Consider the following 23,578-nt stretch of genomic DNA (forward strand, 5'->3'; position numbering starts at 1 on the left):
TACAAGAAGTTTTAAAAATTATTTTAAAAAATTCCTTTATTGTGCAATTCCCAAATTTTTTAAAAATTGAGATGAAATTCATCTAACATAAAACTAATCTTTTTTAAAAAAATTGCTCTTGCAGTAAATTATGTGTAGTAAATTATGTGTAATTTTAAAAATTATTAATGAGGTCCCAGTTTCAATCCCTGGTACCTCCTAAAAAAATGAAAATTAAAAAAACCCAAGCAAACAAACAAAAAAACCAACTCGGGGGAGCCAGTATAGCTCAGCTGCTTCTCAAATTTGAGGTCTGGGGTTCAATCCCCAACCCCGGTACCTTAAAAAAAAATTATTATTGGTAACATATAGGCAATACCAAATTTCCCATTTTAACCCTATTTAGGTGTATAGACCGCCTTTGTCTAGTTCCAGAATATTTTCATCACCAACAAGGAAAGCCTGGACCCATCAAGCAGCCATCCCCCATCCCAAGTCCTTCTGACCACGAGCCATTTGAAAGTTCAGTTTTCCATGGAAAGGCTTGGCCCCTCGAGCTGTGCCTGTACCACGAGGTAGGAGCTCAGTGAGCACATGACAGAAGATTGCAAAAGAAGACGGGGACAGCAGAGGGGAGTCCAGCTGCAGGATGGGGCTACCCTCCGCGTGTGCTGCTTCCAGAGCTTGAGAAGCAACTGGAATCTCTCTCTTTATTGCTCTCTCTCGCGCTCCCTCTCGCGCTCTGTCCCTCTCTGTATTCTAGAAGCTGGATGGTGCCTGGAAAGAACAGTGGATGCAGAGGCAGGATGTTTGCCAGTCCTTCCACTTTCTATCTGTCTGGCCTTAGGCAAGTTTACTGACATCTCTGAACCTCATCTTCCTTGTCTCTAAAGGGAGCTAACAATACCTACCTTCTGGGGGTTTGGGAGGGTTTCAGGGAAGAGCATTTAGTATGGAGTCCAGCACACGGCATGTGCTTGGAAGTAGTTACTTGTGATATAATTGTACTTAAATGATAAGAGGGTGACGATGATGATGACGACGGCGGGGCTGGTATTACAGATGGAAGAGTGCCAAGGAAACCCATGTGCCCTGGACACCTGATTCTTATCCCAGCACAGGAGAGAAGAGGGAGCAGAATGGGAAAGACTGGAGGAGTTGACCTCCTGCCGAATGAAGCGAAAGCCTTGGAAGACATTAGGATGATCTCCACTCTGACTCACCTGGGTGTTTCCTTGCAAAGGTCCGGAAGGTCTCGTTTCTTTGGTCCTTGAACTTGGAAGTCATGGATGGTTTGCAAGGTCATGACTAAGCTCCCTGCTGGCTGGCTCGGAGCTTTTTGACGAGAGAGCAGGCGCTAGGAGAGGACGCGCCCTGGCCGTGCCAGACATTTATGGGGCAGCACAAAGAAGGTAAACTTTGCTGGCTGGTTTTCCTGCTCCTTATATACAGAAATCTGCTTGAGTATTTGAGGGTATGCTCCTTCTTTTCCTTTTGTGAAGTCAAGCCTTCGGTTCCAAGATGGGATCTGGGATTTTTCCTCTTTGGTGAGAGGCACGCTGACTGCCCCAGGATGGGGTAAACTTTCCTTCCCTCCAAGTGTCCCGAGTAAAGACAAAATCAAACTGTCCTGGGCTGACCACAAATTGGGTGGCTTGATATAAGGAACATGTACTGCCTCACAGTTCTGGAGCCCCGAAATCTGAAAGCAGGGTGTTGGCAAGGCTGTGGTCGCTCCAGAGCCTCTGGTGGAGAAGGCTGCCTTGCCTCCGCATCCCCTGCTGGGCGCTGGCAGTCCCTGGCTTTCCTTGGCTTGTGGTGGCGTCACTCCTGTCCCTGCCCATTTTATAATTGTATTATTTTTTTACTGTTGATTTTTTAGAGTGTTTTTTTTTTCTTATATAAATTCTAGAGTCCATTGTTAGATACAAGGCTTGCAAATTTTTTTTTTCCCAGTCTGTAGCTCATTTTTTCACCTCTTAACAGGGTCTTTCACAGAATTAAAGTGTTTAATTTTGATGAAGTTCCATTTATTGATTTTTTTTCCCCTTTACGGATTATGCTTTTGGTGTCTCATGTCAGAACTCTTTAATAAGCTTTAGGTTCCAAAGATTTTTCTCTTATGTTTTCTCCCAAAAGTTCCATAGTCTTGTATTTGACATTTACATCTCTGATCCATTTTGAGTTAATGTTTTGGAAAAAGGCTAAGGTTTAGGTCAAGTTGATTCCCCTCCTCCCCCCCAAAGATATCTAAATGCTCCAGCACCTTTTATTGAAAAGACTCTCCTTCTTTCAAGAATAACTTTTATGCCTTTGTCAAAAATCAGGTGATGGTAATTCTGCAGGGCTACTTCGGCATTTTCTAGTCTGTTTCTTTGATATATGTGTCTGTTCCTCCACCAATACTAGTCTTGATCGTTGTAGCTATATAAAAAGTCTTGAAACTAGGTAAAGTGATTCCTCCCACTTTCTTCTTTTTTTCACAAATTGTTTCAGGTATTCTAGTTCCTCTGTCTTTCTATATAAATTTTAGAATAATCCTGCCTGGGAAGCAGATGTGGCTCAAGCAATTGGGCTCCCGTCAACCATATAGGAGGTCCAGGGTTCAATACCTAGGGCCTCTTGGTGAAGGCGAGCTGGCCCACATGGCGAGCTGGCCCACATGGATTGCTGCCCCATGCAGGAGTGCCGGCCAGCGCGGAGAGCTGACGCAGTAAGATGATGCAACAGAAAGAGACACAGAGGAGAGACGAGACATAGCAGAGCAGGGAGCTGAGGTGGTGCGAGAGAATGATCGCTTCTCTCCCACTCCAGAAGGTCCCAGGGTCGGTTCCCCAAGCCACTTAATGAGAATACAGCGGACACAGAAGAGCACACAGCGAATGGACACAGGGAGCAGACAATGGAGGGAGGGGAGAGAAATAAATAAATAAATAAATCTTTTTTTTTTTAAAGAATAATCCTGCCTATAGCTACAGAAATCTTGCTGAGAATTTGATAGGAATTGCTTTAATCTTGTATATCATTTGGGAGAGAATTAATGTTTTTACTACGTTAAGTCTCTCTGTGATCTCTCAGCTTACTTAGATCTTTGATTTCTTTCATCAGTGTAATTCTGTACATTTTATTATCTCTCTACCCCAGATTTCTATTTTTTGTTTGCATTTTTAGTTTCACGTTCCACATGTTCATTGTTAGTATATGGAAACACAATTCATTTTTCTATGTTAAATCTTATATTCTGTGACTGAATTAATAAATTCCAGGAGTTTTTTGTAGATTCTTGGGATTTTCTTTGTAGACAATCATGTTATCTGCAAATAGGGACACTTTAATTTCTTCCTTTGTGATATGTATGCATTTTATGTCATTTACTTGCTTGATAGTGCAGGCTAGAACTTCCAGTATTAGATTGGATAGCAATAATGAGAGGGAAATCCTTGGTCCTGATTTTAACAGAGAAAGCATTCAGCCTTTCATCATTAAGTATGATGTTAGCTGTAAGTTTACTGTAGATGTTCTTTATCAAGTTGAGGAAGTTCCCTTAATTACTAGTGTTGGAGAGCTTTTATTCATGAATAGGTGCTGAATTTTGTCAAAAACTTTTTGTGCATCAATTGATATGATCATGTAATTTTTCTTATTAGCCTATTAATATCATGGATACAATGATTTTGGAATATTGAACCAGCCTTGTATCCCTGGAATAAAACATCCTTGGTCCTGCTATATAATATTAAAAAATATTTTGCTGAATTCTATTAGCTGATATCTTTGTTAAGGATTTTTACATCTATATTTATAAGGGATATTGATTTGTGATTTTCTTCTTTCGTACTGTCTTTGTCTGGTTTTGTTATCATTAGAATACTAGCTGAATTGGGAAGTGTTCCCTCATCTTTTCTTTTCTGGAAAAAGTTACATACAATTGATAAAAGTTCTAAAAAAATTTGGTAGTATTTTCCAGGACACCATCTGGGCCTGGAGATTTCTTTTTCAGGATTTTTTAAATTATAAATTCAATTTCCTTAATTATTTTAGTCCCTTCATATGACCTTTCTCATTTTGGGTAAGTGGTGGTAGTTTTTGCTTTTGAGGATTAGTCCATTTCTTCTAAGTTGTTAAATTTGTAAGTGTAGAGATGTTCTTAGTATTCCCTTATCATCTTTTTGTCATCTGCAGGGTCAGTAGTGATGTCCCGGTTTCAGTGCTAATAATGGTAATTTGGGTCATCTCATTTTCTTTTGTCAGCGTTGCTAGAAGTTTGCCAATTTTATCGATCCTTTCAAGAACCAACTTTTTGTTTTACTACTTTTATCTATTGTTCTTCTGTTTGTTTGTTTTTTTAAGATTATTTATTTATTTATTCCCTCCCCCCACCATTGTTTTGTGCTTGCTGTCTGCTTTCTGTGTCCATTCACTGCGCATCCTGCTGTCTGCTTGTCTTCCCTTCAGGCAGCACTGGGAACCAATCCTGGGACCTTCCAGAGTGGAAGAGAAGTGCTCAATTACTTGCACCACCTCAGCTCCCTAGTCTGCTGCATCTCTTATTATCTCCTCTGTGTCTCTTCTTTTTTTGTTGCATCATTTTGCTGTGCCAGCTTTCTGTGCAGGCCAGCATTCCTGCATGGGGCAGCGCGCTGTGCAGGTCAGCATTCCACATGGGCCGGCATCCACACGGGCCAGCTCGCCTTCACCAGGAGGTCCTGGGAATCGAACCCTGGACCTTCTATGTGGTAGACGGGAGCCTAATCACTTGAGCCACATTCACTTCCCTCTGTTTTCAATTTCATTGATTTCTGTCCTTGACTATTTCCTCCTTCTGTTTGCTTTGGCTTTATTTTGCTCTTCCTTTTCTCCTTTCTTGGGATGGAAACTTCGATGATCGATTTGAGACTTTTCTTCTTTTCTAATGTAAGCATTTCAGTGCTGTAAATTTCCCCCCAGCACTGCTTTAGGTGTCCCCCATACATTTTGATATATTGTATTTTTTTTGTAGGTAATTGTCTTTATTACATGTTTCTATAGATAACTCAGAAAAAAATTTTAGGAGTTGAAAAACAGGCATTAACTCGCACTGGCGCTCTCTGAATGAAACCAATTCAAAATTCAAGACCTAGCTGAAAAGAAAGCAAAGATCAAGCCAAATATACGCTGGGAAAATGGTTAAGATTTCTGCCACCTTTGTAGCTAAGAATATAGAAATGTATCAGTTTGGAATTACCAACCCTCACCAATAGTAATTTGAGGATTACAGTTTTTGGAGGGGTTTTTGCTTATCCTTCCCATAGTAGTGGGGGGGAGAAGCGATGAAAGTGTTACAATGCAAAGATAATTAGTGTATCTATTCTCTTCAATATCAAATGAGTAGAATGGTTGATAATTTAGGAATATGGGAAATTTAAAGATCAACTGCAAGAAAACAGTATCTGCACATAACTCTCATTTCCATACGCTTTATCAATGCCTGCCTATTGCCTAAATTGAATTTACCTGAGCTAAAGTAGGGATTGAATTTTGACCAGTCTGAGTCTGCATATGAGTAGACTTGCTCTCTGCCACAGAGTCTGTTACACTTCCATCCTGCTGGGATTCAATTGTTTCCATGGCCATTTGTCTTAGATTTGTCTTAATATATTTTTTCCTGCCACATTTGCTCATTATTAAGACATTTGTAACCAAAGCTTTGCTCCTTCCCCGTTTTCTTCTTTATCCCGCGCGATGGGTTTACGTAGCGGACCTCGTCACTGATTACGGGCCGGAGAAGGTGGGGACCTGAGCCGGAGCCACCGCCCAGCAACCTGGTGCCAGCGCTGGCCCCACGTAGCCGCCACGTCAGCTCTGATGCAGCAGCCACGGCCTCCTTGCCGAGCCCGGACCAAATGTAGCCATATTGTATTTTTTTTATTCCCCCTCCTTGTGACTTGCTTACTGCCTGCTCTCTGTGTCCATTCGCTGTGTTCTTCTGTGTGTCTGTATTCATTTTTATTTATTCCCGCCCCCTGCGACTTGCTTGTTGTCTGCTCTGTGTCCATTTGCTGCTCGCTCTTCTGTGCTTTTACTTGTCTCCCTTTTCGTTGCTTTACCTAGCAAGTTGGCTGTCCGCGGCGCTTGTGGGCTGGGTGGCACTCTGTGGCACTTGTGGGCTGGTGGCTCTCTGCAGCGTGTGTGTGAGCCTGCCTTCACAAGGAGGCCTCGGGACGCAAACCCAGGGCCTCCCGTGTGGTAGGCGGGAGCCCAACCGATTGAGCCACAGCCGCTTCCCGATATATTGTATTTTGATTTTTATTCAATTCATTGTTTTTTAAAATTTCCCTTGAGATTTCCTCTTTGATCCATGGGTTAATTAGAAGGGTGTGGTTTCATATTTGGAGATTTTCCCATTATTTTTCTGTTATAGATTTGACTCCTTGTGGTCAGAGAGCACATGCTGGGGTTTCAGTTCTACCACATTTGTGGAGGTTTGTTTTACGTCCCCAGATATGGTCTATCTTAGTTGACGTTCCGTGGGCACTTGAAAAGAATGGGTTTTCTGCTACAGCTGGGTGGAGTGTTCGTGCATGTCGATTAGGTCCTGTTGGTTGATAGCGGGGTTGAATTCTTCTCTATCTTTGCTGTTTCCTGTTTAATCTTTGTCAAATAATTTCAACATTTCTGTCATTTTGTTATTGGTGTCTATTGATTGTCTCTTCTCATTTACTTGGGGATTTTCCTGCTTCTTGATATGACAAATAATTTTCGACTAGGCCCTGGAGCTTTTGGGTATTATGTCGGGGGGCTGGGTCTTATATAAATATTCTGTTCTGGTCTGCCTGCTCTGACACCACTCCAGCAAAGGAACAGGGGCTCCGCCTCGTCCCTGCCAGCTGGGGGTGGACGTCTATTCTCCACGTGGTCTCTGTTGACACCCTGGGGTTGGGGGAAGGGACATCATTTTGCTAGGCCTCTGTGGATCTCACCCTGGCCAGGAGGGGCAGGGGTGCCTTGTTACTTCCCTCCCCCACATGGCCTCCTCTGAGCCCCCAAGGGTGGTGGAGGTGGCCGTAGGATGGCTGTGTGGCGCTCCAGGTCTGGACTCCCTACTTTGCCTCCTTGTGCCTGGCCCCAGGGGGTAGGCCGGGCGCCTCCCACTGCCGGTCTGGAGTGAAAGTCCTGGTTTCCTACTTGGCCCTTTCGGACCCCCCAGGTGATGGTGGTGGGGGTGTGTGTGAGGACACCTCGTCCCAGCCCGCTGAGGGTGGAAATCCAGGCCCCCACCTGGCCTTTGCCGGGAGGGGAGGGGCTTGCTGGAGGAGAGCCGTCATTGTCTAAAGGCTTTCCGTCGTTGAGGCTGTGCTTTCCTGGTCTTTGGCTAGAGAGAGCAGGCTTTTGTTGAGGCTTTTGTGTGTGTGTGTGTGTGTGTGTGTGTGTGCTAGTTTGTGTTTCTGAGGTTTTGGCTTCTCCAGCATCAAATCTTGGATAAACGAGGCACAACGAAAACCCAGAGCATCCACCACGGTCTTGAGTTCTCTAGCTCTTCTGCCTTCTTCCCTCCGCCTCTCTGAGTCGTCCTATGTTTGTTTTTTACATAAAGCCCATAGACTGTAGTTGTACTCAGTGGCAGGAATCGGGAAAAGTCCTTCTCCAACTTTCGGAAAGCAGAAATCTGTCCAAACCACGTTATTTTTAACAAAGAAAGTCACCAGAAAGTCCCAGAATCTGCCCAGGATGTCATTAGAAGAAAAGAAAGGGAGATTTGATGTTATGTCATTAAGGACCATGACTGGAAGGAATACAGTCACCTCATGTTTTTATTCCAATCAGGTTGGGTCCTCTTTAGTCTGGTTACATACATATTTGAAACCTTAGTAATAAACTTTAATTACATTTATTAAATGCTAAAGATGCATTAGGCCTTAAAATAAACAAACAGCAGATCTCTAAAAATTACAGTTATATGATTTTCCCCCCAATAAAAGGAGCCCTGGCAGCTGTGAGGAGGTGCAGGCCATTGCCGGGACTCTGGGGGCTGAGGTCTGATATGACCACCATTCAGAGTCACTGGCTGACACCAGGGAACCAAGAGAGTCTACAACTGCAGGCAGAGAATCGCATCCATCAGCCATGTGGGATCTAAGCCCCCTCTCAATTTAGAGGTGGAGTGGACATCGCCATCCCAGGGTCCACAGGATGGAGGAATAAAATATGATTAGAGTGGACTTACTGGTATTCGACCTTAGAACTATTGTGACTCTAGCAATGGAAGAAATTGTATCATCGATGTGGAGACAGTGGCCACGGGGATTGCTGAGGACAGGGAATAGGAAGAAGAGGTATGATATGGGGCATTTTTGGGACCTGGAGTTGTCCTGAATGATATTGCAGGGACAGATGCAGGACATTATATATCCTGCCATAACCCACTGAATGGACTGGGGGAGAGTGTAAACTACTATGTAAACTATTATCCATGCGGTACAGCAGTGCTCCAAAATGTATTCACCAAATGCAATGAAAGTGTTACTACACTGATGACAGAGGTTGTTGATGTGGGAGGAGTGGGGGTGGGGTGGGGGGTATTTGGGAACCTCGTATTTTTTAATGTAATATTTTGTGTGATCTATGTATCTTTACAAAAAAAATGAATTAAAAAATTTGCTAAAAAGAAGTCACTGGCTGAATGGGGTCTACCCATACAAAGGAATATTATCCAGCCATAGAAGTAAGGAAACTCTGATATACACTGCTATGGGGATGACCCTTGGAAGCATTGTGCTGAGTGGAATAAGTCAGACTCAAGAGGACAAATATTGTAGGATTCTGCTTGTATGAAATATCTATAAGAGGCAAATTCACAGAGACAGAAAGTAGATTACAGTTTACCAGGGGCTGCTTAATGGGGACAATTTCTGTTTGGGGACTGAAAAAGTTTTGGTAATGGATGGTGATGAAACAGCACAACTTTGTGAATGGAATTAATGTCCCTCAATTATATATTTGAGAATGGTTAAAATGGAAATTTTTATATTATGTATATTTTACTACAATAAAATTTACTTTTAAATTAAAAAAAAAAAAGCCACTGACCACTGGGACCTGTGGAATCCCAAGGGGCCTGCACGGCAGTGATGCTAAGAGACAGGAGGGAACATGCAGCGCAGTACCCAGACCCCCTCGTGGAAATACCATGTGTGACTGTGGCTCCAAAAGCCCCCAGTCCTTTCGAGGATGATAAGGTATGAAGTGTGGGGCAGTCGGCAAGCAGAGGGCATGGAACCTGGCAGGTTCCATACATACAGTAGCTGGAAGATGGCAAGGGAAGTGAGACCCGCCCCTGACCTTGAGCTTGGCCCCCATTGAGTTTGGCTCCCATTGAGCTCGCACAGGGAGGGTAAGGAAGTGTTCTACCTCTGTGCGTAGTAATGATGGACATCCATTGAGCGCTCGCTGTGTGCCACGCACTCTTTGGGTATGATCTCATCCAGTCCTCACAGTAATTGGTGGAGGCAAGCATCAACTTCCTAGGGCTGCCTGAACAAATTGTCACCAACTGGGTGGCTTAGAGCAACAGAAATGTATGGTCTCCCAGTTCTGGAGGCCAGAGGTCTGAAATCCAGATGTGGGCGGGGCCGCGCGCCCTCTGAAAGCTGTAGAGGAGGCTCCTGGTGGGCCTCCTCCAGCTCCTGGCGTTTGCTCGTGCTCCCTGGCTGGTAGATGCATCCCTCCGAACTCTGCGTTCACATGGCCTTCCGCCCTGTGTGTTTGTCTGTGTCTGTGTCCAAATTTCCTCTTCTCATAAGGAGACTGCTCATATTGGCTTAGGTCCACCCTAATCCAGTTTGGCCTCATCTTAACAAATCACATCTTCAAAGATCCTATTTCCAAATAGGGTTACAATCATGGGACCAGGATTAGGATTTGGACATATCTTTTGGGGGGACACATTTCGATCTACATCAGCGGGGCTGTTGGCCCCATTTCACAGACGTGTGTGGAGCACTGTGGCTCAGGGACCTGATGTAGCCTTTGCTACCGCAATTGATGGCCAGAACTCAGAGCTGGCTCTTGCCATCTGTTTTTAGTTTCCTAAAGGCAGCTGGAAGCAATGACCAGAAATGTGTTGGCTTTTTTTTTTAACTCAGAAGATTTATTTTTAATTTATCTCCCCCTTCCCCCACCTCCAGATGGTTCTCTTGTCTGTCTGCTCATTGTTTGCTCATTTTCTCCAAGAGGCACCAGAAACTGAACCCAGGACCTTCCATGTGGGAGGTGAGTGCCCAACAGCCTGAGCAACATCCGCTCCCTGGCTTTTATAATGGAAATTTATTAGGTTAAAAGCTTACCGTTTTGAAGTTGTGAAAGTGTCCAAATCAACGCATTATTAAGAGATACGCCACAGAGGAAATGTGAAATGGGTGTGGGAACGGTAGCCATGGGGGCTGCTGGGTGTGGGGAACGGGAGGAAGAGATGAGATGTGGAGGCGTTTTCGGGACGTGGAGTTGTCCTGGATAGTGCTTCACGGACAATTACGGGACACTGTAGATCCCCCCAGGGCCCACTGGATGGAACGTGAGAGAGTCTGGGCTATGATGTGGACCATTGACTATGGGGTGCAGTGATGCTCAGAGATGAACTTACCAGGTGCAATGGATGTATCACGATGATGGGAGAGAGTGTTGCTGTGGGGGGAGTGGGGGGCGGGGGCGGTGGGGTTGAATGGGACCTCATATATATATATTTTTTTAATGTAATTTAAAAAAAATAATAATAAATAAATATTTAAAAAATAATAATAATAAAATAAAACTTTGAGGGTAGGTTGTATAAAAAAAAAAAAAAAGAGATACGTTCTCTCCAAGTTGCAGCTGTGGGTGATCAGGCCACAGTGCCAGTCCTGTGGCTTTTCTCTCTCCCAGTCTTGTTAACTTCTGGAGATTTCTTTCTGTCTCTGCTGCTTTTGTCTATGTCTGCTGCTTTTAATCCCATTTATAAAGGATGTAGTAAAAAGATTAAGATGCACCCTGGGTCATGCAATTGAATGAAGAGTTCCTACCTACTTAGATTTACATGCACAGGAATGGATTAGCTCTAGGGACATGATCTTTTCGGGAATTCACAAACACCTTCAAACTGTCACCCTGTCAAAGTGCAGGTCACACTGGCTGCTGGCCCGTGGCCCTCTGGATCTCGGCCCTTCGTGATGGATGTTCTTCTGCCCCTCAGTTGCTGGCTAGGGACCCACTTTCTCTTCAGAGCACCCTGATTGTGGACAGATGTTCTATATCCTTCTGTTAGGCATTTCCAGCCTTTTTCTTTTTCATCGCCAGTCTGCTAGTACACGCTGCAGCCCAGTTTGGAATCCCTTGATGACTTTAAGCTGGAATCTGCAGACTCTGACCAACCTCTGAAGGGGGGGAGGCTTTTCATTTTTAAAATTTATTTTTTGTTTTTAGTAGGTCAGGGTCATGCTCTAAAACTGGAGAACTAACTAAAAATAACCCAGCTTTTAATGACGATAAAAGACACCTTGTGCCTAACAGTTGAATTCCTGGCACTGCTTTGCATGGGTAGAGAGAGCCCCTTTCTTCCAAGGACAAATAGCTCGAAATGGTGGTTAACTTCATTTTTCCGGGTTTACCACTAAGGGGACATGTGGCCGCCTTTGTTCTTGTAATCAGGCAAGTTACTGATCAATCTAGAAGGAATTAATCTGTCCTTGGTAACACGAGGCCAGAGAGCTGGTGCCGATGGGGTGGATTCCAGGGGAAAACAAGAGCAGGGCAGACCACACTGAAGGAACCGAAGGGGAGGACGGGGCGCTGCGCAGAAGAGGAGGTCTGGGCTTTTGAAGATTTAATGAGCTCTGACTCGATGCTGTTTGTCCGGGTCGAGCAGAGAGTGCTAATCTGCACAAGATCATCTCCATTCCAATGAGATGCTTTCTTTCCTATATGAAATTAGATTTCGGAAAACATGACTTTCCTTTCGTGACCGTGAGCCTACATCGAGAGGGCCCCTCCCTGTGCCTTGGCCCGAGTGGACCAGAACTCTGAGCAGATGTAGCGGATTAGCTGAAGTTCCGGTCTGCTGGAGGTCACTGCTGTGTCTGCACTGCCTGACTGTTATCAGAGGAGACAGGAACTGCCCGGTGCAGGGTCTGAAAGCAGCTGTGGCTCACGCAGCCTGGGCAGCCTCTTTCTGGCCACGTGTGAAGAAAACGGCCTTGGCAGGGTTTCGCCGGGAGAGTGGCCTTTAGCCCTGGGAGAGGAGACTTCTGTCCGATTTCATGGACTTCCACTTGAACGATGGAGATGAACGTCTAAACGAGAAGTCTCTTTGACCTTTCTTTCTCAGAATGTGCACATTCGAGATTTCTTAAACTGTTTCTGCAATGGTCACAGGGCTGATAAATGGGTTTCAACATGCTTTCAAAATGTCCCCCACTTTTGATGGTCCAGCAGCTGCAACAAGTATTGCTGCTTTCTCTCTTTTTTGACCTGGATTGTCCCTGCAGTGGGTGGTGGAGAAAAAATAAATACAGGCTGCAGTCTCCATCCCAAAGGAGCTTCCAGGCTGCCAAGCATCGCGATACACACGGCACAGGCAACACTGTGGGAAAGTCTGCGTAGGGCAGGGCATCGAAAGTACGATGACATAATTATTTTGTCATTATTTGCTCAATGACTATGTTGCTTCTGGGCCATTTATATCATGAGGATAGAGATTGAATCTATCTTTTCATCATCATATTCCCAGCTCCTAGGACAGTGCCTGGAATACAGCAGGTGCCTAAATATTTATTGTCTGATTGAATGACTGCAACAAGGCTTTGGTTTCAATACTTGTTATCTTGGGAGAAATGTCTGTTACATAAATAGTTTTCCTTACAAATTCACTTATAAAACTTTCAACATCCAAGTAAACCACACATAAGCTAGACAGAGAGTGATGCCTAATCTTAGTGGACTCATCAAGATTTTTAGTGTTCCCATGCGTGGGTGCAGCCAGCTTGTAAGCAGATTAGAGGACCACTATCGTGCTGGGATTTGAGGGATGCTGGGACATGCTTCTTCTTAAAACATCAAATTTCCCCATTCGATATTAATTCCTTTCACTTGTGAAAGTTCTGAAGTCTTCTAAGTCCCCCCATTAAAGTATAGAGGGGAGCGGATGTGGCTAAAGTGGTTGAGTGCGTGCTTCCCAAATGGGAGGTTTCTGGTGCCTTCTAAAAACAAAACATGAAACAAACAACAAGCAAACAAACAAACAAAAAAACCAGCTCAGGGGAGCCTATGTGGCTCCATGGTTGACTGCCAGCTTCCCAAATACAAGGTCCAGGGTTCAATCCCCAGCCCCAGTACCTAATTAAGTTTTTTAAAAATTAAAATTAAGCTTTTTTTCCTCCAACATTTTTACAGGCTTTGTGGAAATGGGGCCCAGGCTTAACTATGGGGATAATATAATATCTGCCTACAAATAAATGGACTATACTTTATTCTGACACAAATTAGATTACATGGAGATCAGAGCTGCAATTTACAGTGACTTACTGAGAGCAAGACCCTGGGTTCCCCTGTGTCTTAAGGACATGGTAGCTCAGAAAAGGGCAGCTGCTCTTAACTCAGGGAGAAGTATCCTGCCTTCCTAAATCTTGACCTTTAATTCAAATCAGAATTTTCTGTGTCTTTAAAAAAAAAAAAGCATTGTGGAAACACACACACACACTTATTTATTACAAAGTTTGCCATTTTAACCATTTTTAAGTGTACAGTTCAGTAGCATTACAATTACAATGTTGTGCAACCATTGCCATCATCTGTTACCAAAACATTTTCAACACCCAAACAGAAACTCCATACCCATCAAGGAATAACTCTACGTTCCCCTGTGTCCCGCTGGCCCCTGGTCACCTCTAATCTACTTTCTGTGCTATGAATTTATCCATTCCGGATATTTCACATAAGTGGCATTATACAGTATTTGTCCTTCCTTGTCTGGCTCATTTTGTTCAATGTGATGTGTTCAAGTTCATCCTTGGTGTAGTATGTATCAGAATTTCATTCCTTTCTAGGGTTGATTGTGTGTTTCTTGAGCCAATTTTTACCTTTTTACAGTGGTCACGGTTGGATGAATTTTTACTAGAAAGGAGACAAGATCAAAAAGAGAATTATTAGATATCTTCATGATGTTATCATCCAGAGGTCAAGAAACAGTTGTTTACTTGTCAAGAATTCCACAATTGGAACTGAATAATTCAAACTCTGTGAGAAGCATCTGTGGATCACATTCCAAGAAACCTAAAGAATTGGGAATTGACATTGACAAGCATTTATAATTGATAGTATTGTTGAGTGCAAAACTCCACATAGCACATTTATCCAGTTCAGAGTATGCTGTCATTTTTCTCAGTAACTATATAGTTATCTCCAAGATAAAGCTGACAGGAACAAGATCAGGAAGCCAAGTTTGTGGGCTGGAACTTGAACCTATGTCTTCTGACTCCCTTTTCTGTTACTCATTTGTCACATAAGCTGCCAAACATCTTATCTGCACCCAGAAGTGTCTCCGGGGGCTCCAGCACCGGAATGCACGTGCTTAATGCTTGAGATTATTAGGAGATGCAACTCAGGTCTGGAATCATTCCAGGACCTCGAAAGAAAAGGTGAAAACTGTTCATTTTGATAGACCACAGCAGGTTTCTTGGATTCCATGAGCCATTTGTAAATATATAACAGTTGCTAGAAAATTATATTAGGTAGGAATCATCTCCTCCATTACAATGTTTGTTTTTCTTTAACGCAATTAGTTCATGCAAAATGAACAAGACAGGCCTGGGAGGGGCCACATCCAGTCATCCTGCGGGAGTTACTAGAAGCAAAACGTGGAGGGAGGAAAATGCACGGCAGGTTTGGAGGAGGCACAATGTACCGTCTTCTCCCTAGGAGACCTGTGCTTGGACGCCGGCTGTGCTCCTGGGAAATTGAATTCAGAGCCCTCTCTTCTCTGTGTGTCTGCATGATAAATCCAGGGCAGCTGGCAGCTTTTCAAGGGAGAATAGAGCTAAATTCCAAAGGCATCAGGAGACTGAACTGGCCACCCTTCCCCAAAAGCCCGCGGAGGGCTGGGCCCAGGTGTGCCCAACTTGTTCCCACTTAATGATGACATTCATTGATAAGCCTTACACGTGGTGCATTTTAAAGCGCACGCTTATCGCCAAGAAAGGAGAGGCTCCATTATACATCCGAAAGCCAAAAGACTAGAATTATCCCGAAGGCCCCGGCGACCTTCAATTTCTTGGGCGGGAGGGGCGTACGTTCTTTTTTTCCCCTGAGCCCCTGAGCGCACGTGGGCAGAGGAGCCCCTCGCCCCCGGGATTTGTAGGATGGAGCGTTCGTGCACCTCACACCCCACCTCTGGCCCCAGGCCGCCAGGGCCGGGGGGCGCCGTCTCGACGCGCGGTTCGTCGTCGAGGGTCCTCATCTCCGGCCCCCGGGCCCGCGGCGCCCCTTCCCACGCGGGCCAGAGCGGGAGCCCGGGCGCGGCGCCCACGTGGGCCGGGGACCGGCTCGGGCGGCCGCCCCGGGGCCCCGCCCATCGCGCCCGGGGGCGGGGCCCGCCGCGTCACGTGACGACGGCGGCGGCGGGCGGCGCCGAGCGCGAGCGCCCCGCCCGGCCGGAGGAGGCTCCGGGCCGCGACCCCGCCGGCCTCCCGCGCGCGCCCCGGCCCCGCGGCGCCCCCCGCCCGCGGCCCCTCGCCCGCCGGCCCCGCGCTCGCCGGCAGCGGGAGTCGCGTCAAGATGGACGAGGACGGCGGCGGCGAGGGCGGCGGCGGTGAGTGTGGGAGGTGTGGCCGCCGGCGGCCCGGGGCTGAGGGTCGCGGACGCGCCCGGCGGGCGGCCGGGGCTGCCGGGCTCCGGCCCCGGCCTGAGGGGACAGGCCGGGGGTCGGCGGGACCCCGCCCGAGGCCCGCGGCGCGCCGGGCCCGGAGCCCGAGGCGGGGTTTTGGGGGCGCCGACCGGGGTCACCGCCGGGCCCGAGCGAGGGGCCGGCCGGGGGCTCGGGGCGGCGGGGGTCGCAGCGAGGGGCGGGCAGCCGCCGGCCGGCGACCTTCCCCGCATCCCGTCGCCAAGGGCGTCCACGCCCTCGCGAGCCGCCGCCGGGTCTGGACGAGCCCTCTCTGCCTCGGCTCCCGGGCGGAGGCAAAGTTTGGGGCTGGGGGTCCTCCGCGGGGAACGGGGGGAAGGGGCGGAGGGGCTGAGCGCGGTGACAGCGCTCTGGGCTTCGGGGTCCGAAGTGGGCGCTGGCGGTGCCTGAACGCGGAGGGGCAGGGGCTGGGTCGGGCGAGCGCTCGGAGGCGGCAGAGCCGCGGCCGCGAGCGCGCGGGCGAGGCGCCGGGCAGCCCCGGGAAGCGGGCGGCTCCCCCGGCGCGGCTCGGGCCGCGTGGCGGGCTCTCGCGCGGGGACTCGCCGGCGGCGCGCGATACTCGGGTGGCGTGCAGTCCGCCGTTGTGTCCCGGCGTGGGCCGCTGCGAACTCCGTTTATAAAGCCGAGGAACGTGCCTGCCTGCGGAGGGGGGCGTTGTTCCAGAAAGCAAAGGGTTAACGCTCGTAATGGTACGGGAACCCGGGGAGCTGAGGTTCTCGGTTCTTTAGACGGTAGCTAAAGAGCTCTCCCTCCTTGACTCTCTTTCCCCCACCCCGGACAGACCGAATTGTATTCAAAACCCATTGGAATGAGGGAGCGTTTTGAAAATTCCCATTCCAGGCTCCCCAGCAGCTCCCGTGAGAATCAGCAGTATCGAAGGTTCGGGACAGAGTGCTTAATTAATCAAGGTGCTGTCTAGAACTTCCTTGCTGCAGGGAGGGAATTGTTTTTGCTTCAAGGAGCGTGGTGGGAAGTTGGCACAAGTGGTGGCATTTGGAGAGTTCAGTTCTCATAGTTAGAGCGAGGGACTGCACTGTGACACCAAGTGGGTGTGTTGTTCATGAAAGAAAGTGTTGTGGAAAGAAAGAGCCCAGTTGCAAAACCTCCTACAGCCAGGCTGTCCGTCCGAGGACAGGACTCTAAGTGATGGATTCCCAGTGGATGCGGTGCTTCCTGCCTACCCAATTTGGATAACTCCACCGGCAGAGCAGTTTTTCCTTTTTAGAAAGTAGAGAAATAACTGTAATATTTAAGCCTTTGACTTGGAAGCTCGGCTTGGTGATTTTGTTTGAAAGGTCCTTTGGTCTCTGTGAGTAAAGAATTGTAGGTGACTTGAAGGTAACAGGCAGGTAAAGAAGGGAAAAAAAAAAAAACCAGTGTACCAGAGCAATTCACAGATCTTGAATACTATAACAAAAGGTGATATTAAATACCAAGAGTCTTAACTTTCTTTGGGCTGTTAAAAAGAAAAAAAAAAGTAACTACAGTGGGAAAGGCATGTGATTGTTTTTATATATCATGTAATTCAATTCAACAGGATTTTCAATGGTGAACAGGTATTTATTGATTGCCTACTAAAATGCCAGGCAGCATGTTTTCCAGGCAGTGCTGGAAAACAACTTGTAATCTTTATTGATTTGGCTTATTAAAATCTTTCTCCATTGTCTGGTGGAAGACCCTTTAAAAATGTTTGGCAATCTTAGAATAAATGTTTATTTTTGAATTAAGGGAAAGTGTTTTTCAAAGTTTTGAAATAAGAACCTATATATTGATTATTGTATAAATTTGTACTTCAGCATTTAACTCTTGTTGGAAGTTTTGAAGTTAACATACCTCCTTACAGTTGACTGTCATTAATGTATTTAGATTTTCTTGAAATACTTTGCTTTAAATTCATGTTTTTTAAAATAAAGTTTAGCACTTTGAAAGGTGGTAATTTCAGTTATCAGTCAATTGCCAGACAATTGTAAAAGTAACATTTTTGGGTATATTTTTAGAGTATAGTACAGAATTTAGAATTGTATCAGGGGAGTCACTTTCAGCTTGAGATAAATAAACTAGTCAAATAGTTATGGCAGAGGCCAAAGACAAAAATATCTTGTTGCTCATTTTAAAAGACTGCCAAAATTGATCCCTATTTGCTGTTTTTGTAATTTAATTTTAGCTCAGGGTGTATTTATTATTCTTTCAATGCAAGATAAGGAGAGAGGATGGTGATATGAATGGTTGAAAGGCAGTTTATAAGGAGGAACAAGTGGGGGGCACAAGATTACAAGAACACATTGTTATTTATAATGTGTGCAGAGCATAGTTAAGGTATTTTTAATTCCTTTGGGACTCTTGCCTTTCAGTTTTAATAGAACAATTCTGAGTATCTCCCTACTTGGAAGGTGACTGGCTACTTTGGCCCACTGCCACCATCTTAATGACCAGTTTGGGAATCTGTTTGAAGTTCCTAATGGAGCGTCCAGGGCAGATGATGTCAAATCTCTTTGCCACCCCACCCCCATTCATGTAGCTGAGGGTTGAATTTGTGCTCAGCCTCCCTCATTATGAAGTGAATATAAATTAAAACTGTATTGAGTCTGTCTTTCACCTGTCAGACAAATGATGGCCCCCAAGTTTGAAGGCAGCCTGCTGGTGAGGCATCTCCTTGCGGTGGAAGTGTAGCTTCATTTCAGCCTTCCTGGAAGCAGCGCCAGCCTCTGTCCTCTGGGCCTGCAGGCCCATTCCCTGCCCTTCTGCTGGGGGGAGGCCAGGCTCCATTCCCCAGTCCCAGGGGGTGTTGGCTTGGGGCTGTCTGGCCAGTGGGAGCCGGCGTGGGAGGTTGGACGGCAGGAGGGAGGGAGAAGCTTTTCCTCCTGCCGCACACAGTGTCTCTGGCATTTGTCTTGCTTCCTTTTTGGCTCTGGCTCCCGCCGTCAGGCCCTCTCTGGCTCCGTTTCTCCCAGGGACCCTAACACTCCGCTCTCACCTTGGCAATACCTCCTCCCTGTGGCCCCCCCATTTTAGAGGGGGAGCAGTTTCTTGCTGTTGCTAATCCCTGGGTTGTCTCACCATTTCCTCTTTGACTCCTCAGCTTTTCCATTACCTATGTTACCAATTCCTTGTATTAAATTTCCTCGATTTCAAGTACTTAGAGTGACTTCACTTTCTCTGGTTGGCTCCCGAAAGATACAGGGGGCATGTAGCAGTATCTTTTAAAATTACAAGTGCATAAATCCTTTGATGCAGCAACACCCATCCTAGGAATTTAACCTGCAGCTATATACATAGTACATGTGTGAGATAATACAGGTACAGGATTATTCATCGCATTGCTTGTAATAGGAAAGGATGGAAAATGACTTGAACTTCCATTAATAGAAGACTCTTCAAATAAATCATAAAATATCCAGATGGTGAAGTCGTAGAAAGGAATGAGGAAGTTCCTTATGAATTGATAGGAAAGAGCTCCAGACGTCTCATTTAAATTACAAATGCTAAATGTAGGAAAATGCACGTAGTCCACTACCATTTTTGGTTTTTAAAAATTCTTTAAATTTTTTTTAAAAAAGCAAGTGCTTGCATTTGCATGGAAAGTCTCTTTAAGGTTCAACAAGGGGAAAGCCTCTTTGAGGAAACATTCTTTCAGGTACATCCTACAGGGTGAGAAGGTCTTGCGAAGCACCCCGCAGGCCAAGCAGAAGGAAAGGGACTGGCGCTGGGAAGATCTGTGTCTAGAGAATTGAAAGAAGCTTTGTGTGTATCTTGAACAGAATGCGTGGGGGAAGTGGCATGAAGTGAGCTTGAAGAGAGAGGAAGAGGCCAGCTATGAGGCATTGTCAGTAAGTAAGGAATTCAGATTTTATTCTAAGTGTGTGAAGCCATTGAAGGATTTTAAACAGGGAAGTGACATTTGGTTTACGTTTGGAGAATTTTAGCTAATATTTACATAATGCTTTCTCTGTGCCTGGTTCTGCCCTATATCCTTTACAGGGCTTAACTTACACTTCACAATAACCCTATTAGGTACTTAATGTTACCATCACTATTTACAGATGGGAAAACAGAGACAGAGGGAAGCTAAGTAACTTGCCCCAAATTACACAGCTGACAAGTGGTGGAGCAGCGATTTGAACCCAGGCAGTCTGGCTCCAGAAGCTCTCTTTTTAACCATTAGACAACCCTGCCTATTAAAGAGGTGTTTTCTTAGGTACTGTGGCAAATGAATTGGAGGAGGAGGAGAGATGAAATGGGGACCTCAGTGAGGAAGCTGTTGCAGTGGTTCGTTAGAGAATTATGGGGGGCTTAGTGGTTTGGGGGAAGGATAAAAATGGATGGAAGGATTATATATATGTAAAGACGCAACAATGAATATAAAAACATAGAAATGTACAGAGATAATGAAGCAAACACTTGTGTTGCCATTATTGAGAATTAATAGCTGTTAATGTTTTGCACATTTGTTTTAGATTTTGAAAATAAGTCTTCTCCATCAGTATGTGGCAACTTCATTCTTCTAGTTGCGCAGGAAAAAATTTAGGTGACATCCTTCATTTCTTTTGCATTAGCCTCTGCAGTGGGTTGAATAACGTCCTCCCATAATTCATGACCATCCAGAACCTGAAAATGTGGTTTTCTTTGGAAATAGTCCTTGCAGATATAATTAGCTAAGATGAGGCCACACTGGATTAGGGTCGGCCCTAAATCCAGAGCCTGGAGTCCTTGCAAGAAGAGGAGAGGCCACACAGTCCCAGGGCAGAAGGCTGGAAGAAGATGAAGGCAGATTGGAGGCTTGCAGTTCCAAGCCGTGGCACGCGGAAACCACAGGAAGCTGGACGAGGCGGGAGTCTTCCCTCCCTAGAGCGGTCAGGAGTGCTGCCCTGCCACACCTTGACGTCGCCTCTGAGCCTCCAGAACTGAGACACTGAAATCCTGTTCTGAGCCACTGGTTTGTTGGAGCAGCCCTGGGAAAATAAGACGGCCTCCTAATGTTCCCCCTGCTTTCATCCTTGTTTCCACAGCAGCTAGTAATCCTTTTAAAACAGATCGTGCCATTCTTCCCTCAAACTCTAGGCCTGGCTGCTGCAATTTTTTTTCCCCTCTAAAATGGCTAGAGGGGAAATAATGTTAGACTTTGCAGGCCAGGTACTGTCTCTGTCACAAATCCTTTTTTTTTTTTTTTAACAACCTTTTAAAAATATAAGAACCAGTCCTACCTTGGGGACTGTTGCTGAAACACCCCCCTACCCACCAGTCTACAGTTGTCTCTTTGACATTTCTGTGTCACTCTTCTCACCTTGCCATTCCAGCCTTACGGGTCTCCTTGCTACTCCTTGAACTTGCCAAGCGTATTCCTGTTTCCAGTGGCTTTCCCTTGGTGCTCTGCAGGCCAATGCTCCCTTCATTCAGGTTTCTTTTCAAACGTCTTCTGATCATAGAGGTCTTCCTTGGCCATCCTGTCTGAAATAACACCCTGTTACCATCCTCCCCCACTTCCCAGGTTTATTTTTCTTTTTAGCACTTATGGCTTCTTACCTATTATGTGTCTGTCTCTTCTCTCTTAGAATGTAAGTACTATGAAAGCAGGAATATTGTCTGCTTTTATGCACCGCTGTATCTGGGACCAAGAGTGCTGCTTGGTGCACGGGAGGCCTTCCGTAAATGTTAAATATTGAAAAAAGTTGAAGTCATTTTTGTCCCCTCCTTCCTTTCATATTTCTTGGAGACAACCATTATGAATTTGACGTGAGGCCCTCCTAGATATTTTTAATACTTCAGCAGATATATAAATGTGTGTGTCGATTAGCACACATTTGTTCTTGGTTTGTTTAAAAAATTATAAAAATGATGTTTTCCTACTGTATGCAGTAGTCTGCAGTCTGCATTTGAGATGGTCCATGTTATTACATAGACGTTATTTTTTCTAAATACCTCCAGAAGAAATGTGCCTTGACTCTTGGGCTCACCTCTCTGCATTTCCTTTCTGTCTGGCATCTTGGCCCCCTAAGTCTTTGACTGCTTTGGCAGCTCTCCGATGTCTTTAAACAATTGTTTTTTATGATTGGTTCAGTTTTTTAAATTGTTCTTGGCAGAAGGGTTGGTCTGCAGCAAACAAATCAGCTTTTGATAGAAGTAGAATCTAAAGACTTCTGTTTTTTATTTAAAATTTGACTTGTCCATGAGATATCCAAGTAGAGCTGTTAGGTAGGCAGCTGGCTGTGTGGGGAATCTGTGCTTAGAAGGCCGATCTGGGTAGGAGACAAACAATTGAAAGATTTTAATTCATGGGTATGGCTTGGATCACCTAGGGGAGAGAGGAGAAGAATCACAGGACTGAGGGCAAGGCAGCAAAGGAGACTGAGAAGGGGGACAGCGAGATCGAGGAAACCTTGAAGACTGTGTGACATTGCAGAAGTGAAGGGAGGAGGGAGTGTTTTAAGAAGGGAGAGTGGACAGCTAGGTTGAATGCTCTTGAGAGGGTGACCGAAATGAGGATAGAGGAGCTCTGTTGGATTTGGAGGCAAGGTTGGGAGCAAACTAGATCAGAGTGAGTTAGGGAGTGGGTGGGAGCAGGGCTAGGCCTGGCCGAAGGGGTAGCAGGCACCTTGGCCCTTACCTGGAGGACTTTGGCTTGTTATTAGAAGAGCCGGAGGTCAGAGTAGTGGGAACTCAGTGGGGGAAGGCTGGTTTTGCCACTAAACATTTCTCAGTAAGTTGTTTTGAGAGAGGACCAAAAGTTTATAGCAGGTGAGTTTAGAACAGTAATGCTGTTTGCAGGCTCATTGTCTTAGTATGAATAACTTTGGGGAGGTAGATTAGTTTTTAAAAATTATTGGGAGATCCTTTAGGAAGCAGTTTATCAGTTTGTAAGCTAGGACTATTCAAACTTTTGAACTGAAATGCAGTGAAAAAAAGATTTTGCCAGAGTACCCTAAAAGCTACTTAAAATAATGAAATACTTTGAATTTGTGGGAAAACAGTACATAATTTAAATGAGAGTAGAAAATACACGAATGTCTAACCTGATTTTTTAAGTTAACTTAAGAGCTTTTCACAGTTAATGTCAGTTCCCCAACTGATGTGCCATAGCATAGATAGGAGATTCTGTATTATTTTATAATTTGGCTAGAGACAACTTAAATAAGCAAGCATTTATTTTGGATAAATATCTTTCAGTATTATGTAAATATTAGAAAAGACTCACCTGAGTCAATTCAGTTGCTAAGAGTTTGCAGTATACTTTGATAGGCCAAATTTGCTCCTTTAGTTGACTTAGTTTTCAATAAGTTACCAGGAAAACTGTTCAAATAGAAAATAAAGTTCTTATCTTAAGCCTTTAGGTTCCTTTATAAATTATCGTACTCTTCTTAAAAAACTTATTCCTATAGTTAATAAATAAAAACAATAGCAATTTGCTGTAACAATAAACGTTGTAATGATGACTGAAGAGTATTTCCCAATATCCAGATGAGTGGAAATTGTTTTTCAGTTTTCATACAGATGTTTGGCAATGTGCAGACAGCCTTTCTGCAGTTTTCTAATTCACTTTCATGAGAACATATAATATTCTTCATTTATTTTGGACAGTGGAGTTTCCTTTTTTTCCTGCAGACAGATACATATGAAACACGTACTCTGAGTAGAGTTTGTAGTCCTCTGAGAATTCTCTGGAGGAGGAAACGAGTTGACCTATTTGGTTGCTATGAAGTA

At 45.2% G+C, this 23,578-nt stretch overlaps 1 protein-coding gene across 6 annotated transcripts in view; it reads left to right on the plus strand.

Moving 5' to 3' along the window:
• The window catches only part of CYTH3 (cytohesin 3), a 160,434-nt gene that overhangs the window by 55,252 nt on the left and 81,604 nt on the right, over positions 1-23,578 (plus strand). For 2 of the 6 annotated variants that reach the window (XM_071211136.1, XM_071211137.1), the window contains exon 1: positions 16,976-17,192. The exons of 1 other annotated variant lie outside the window; for it this stretch is intronic. Coding sequence is in view for 3 of the 5 variants with exons in the window: in XM_058285768.1 (XP_058141751.1) it covers positions 15,757-15,790 (34 nt within the window). In the remaining 2 variants the exon portion in view is untranslated. Of the gene's footprint in view, positions 1-15,675; positions 15,791-16,923; positions 17,193-19,641; positions 19,711-23,578 lie in introns of those variants that run through there. 3 more of the 6 variants (XM_004459698.5, XM_058285768.1, XM_058285769.2) reach the window with 3 other exon arrangements.

Source organism: Dasypus novemcinctus, chromosome 23 (assembly GCF_030445035.2).
Source record: "Dasypus novemcinctus isolate mDasNov1 chromosome 23, mDasNov1.1.hap2, whole genome shotgun sequence".
In the NCBI taxonomy this organism is placed as follows: Eukaryota; Metazoa; Chordata; class Mammalia; order Cingulata; family Dasypodidae; genus Dasypus; species Dasypus novemcinctus.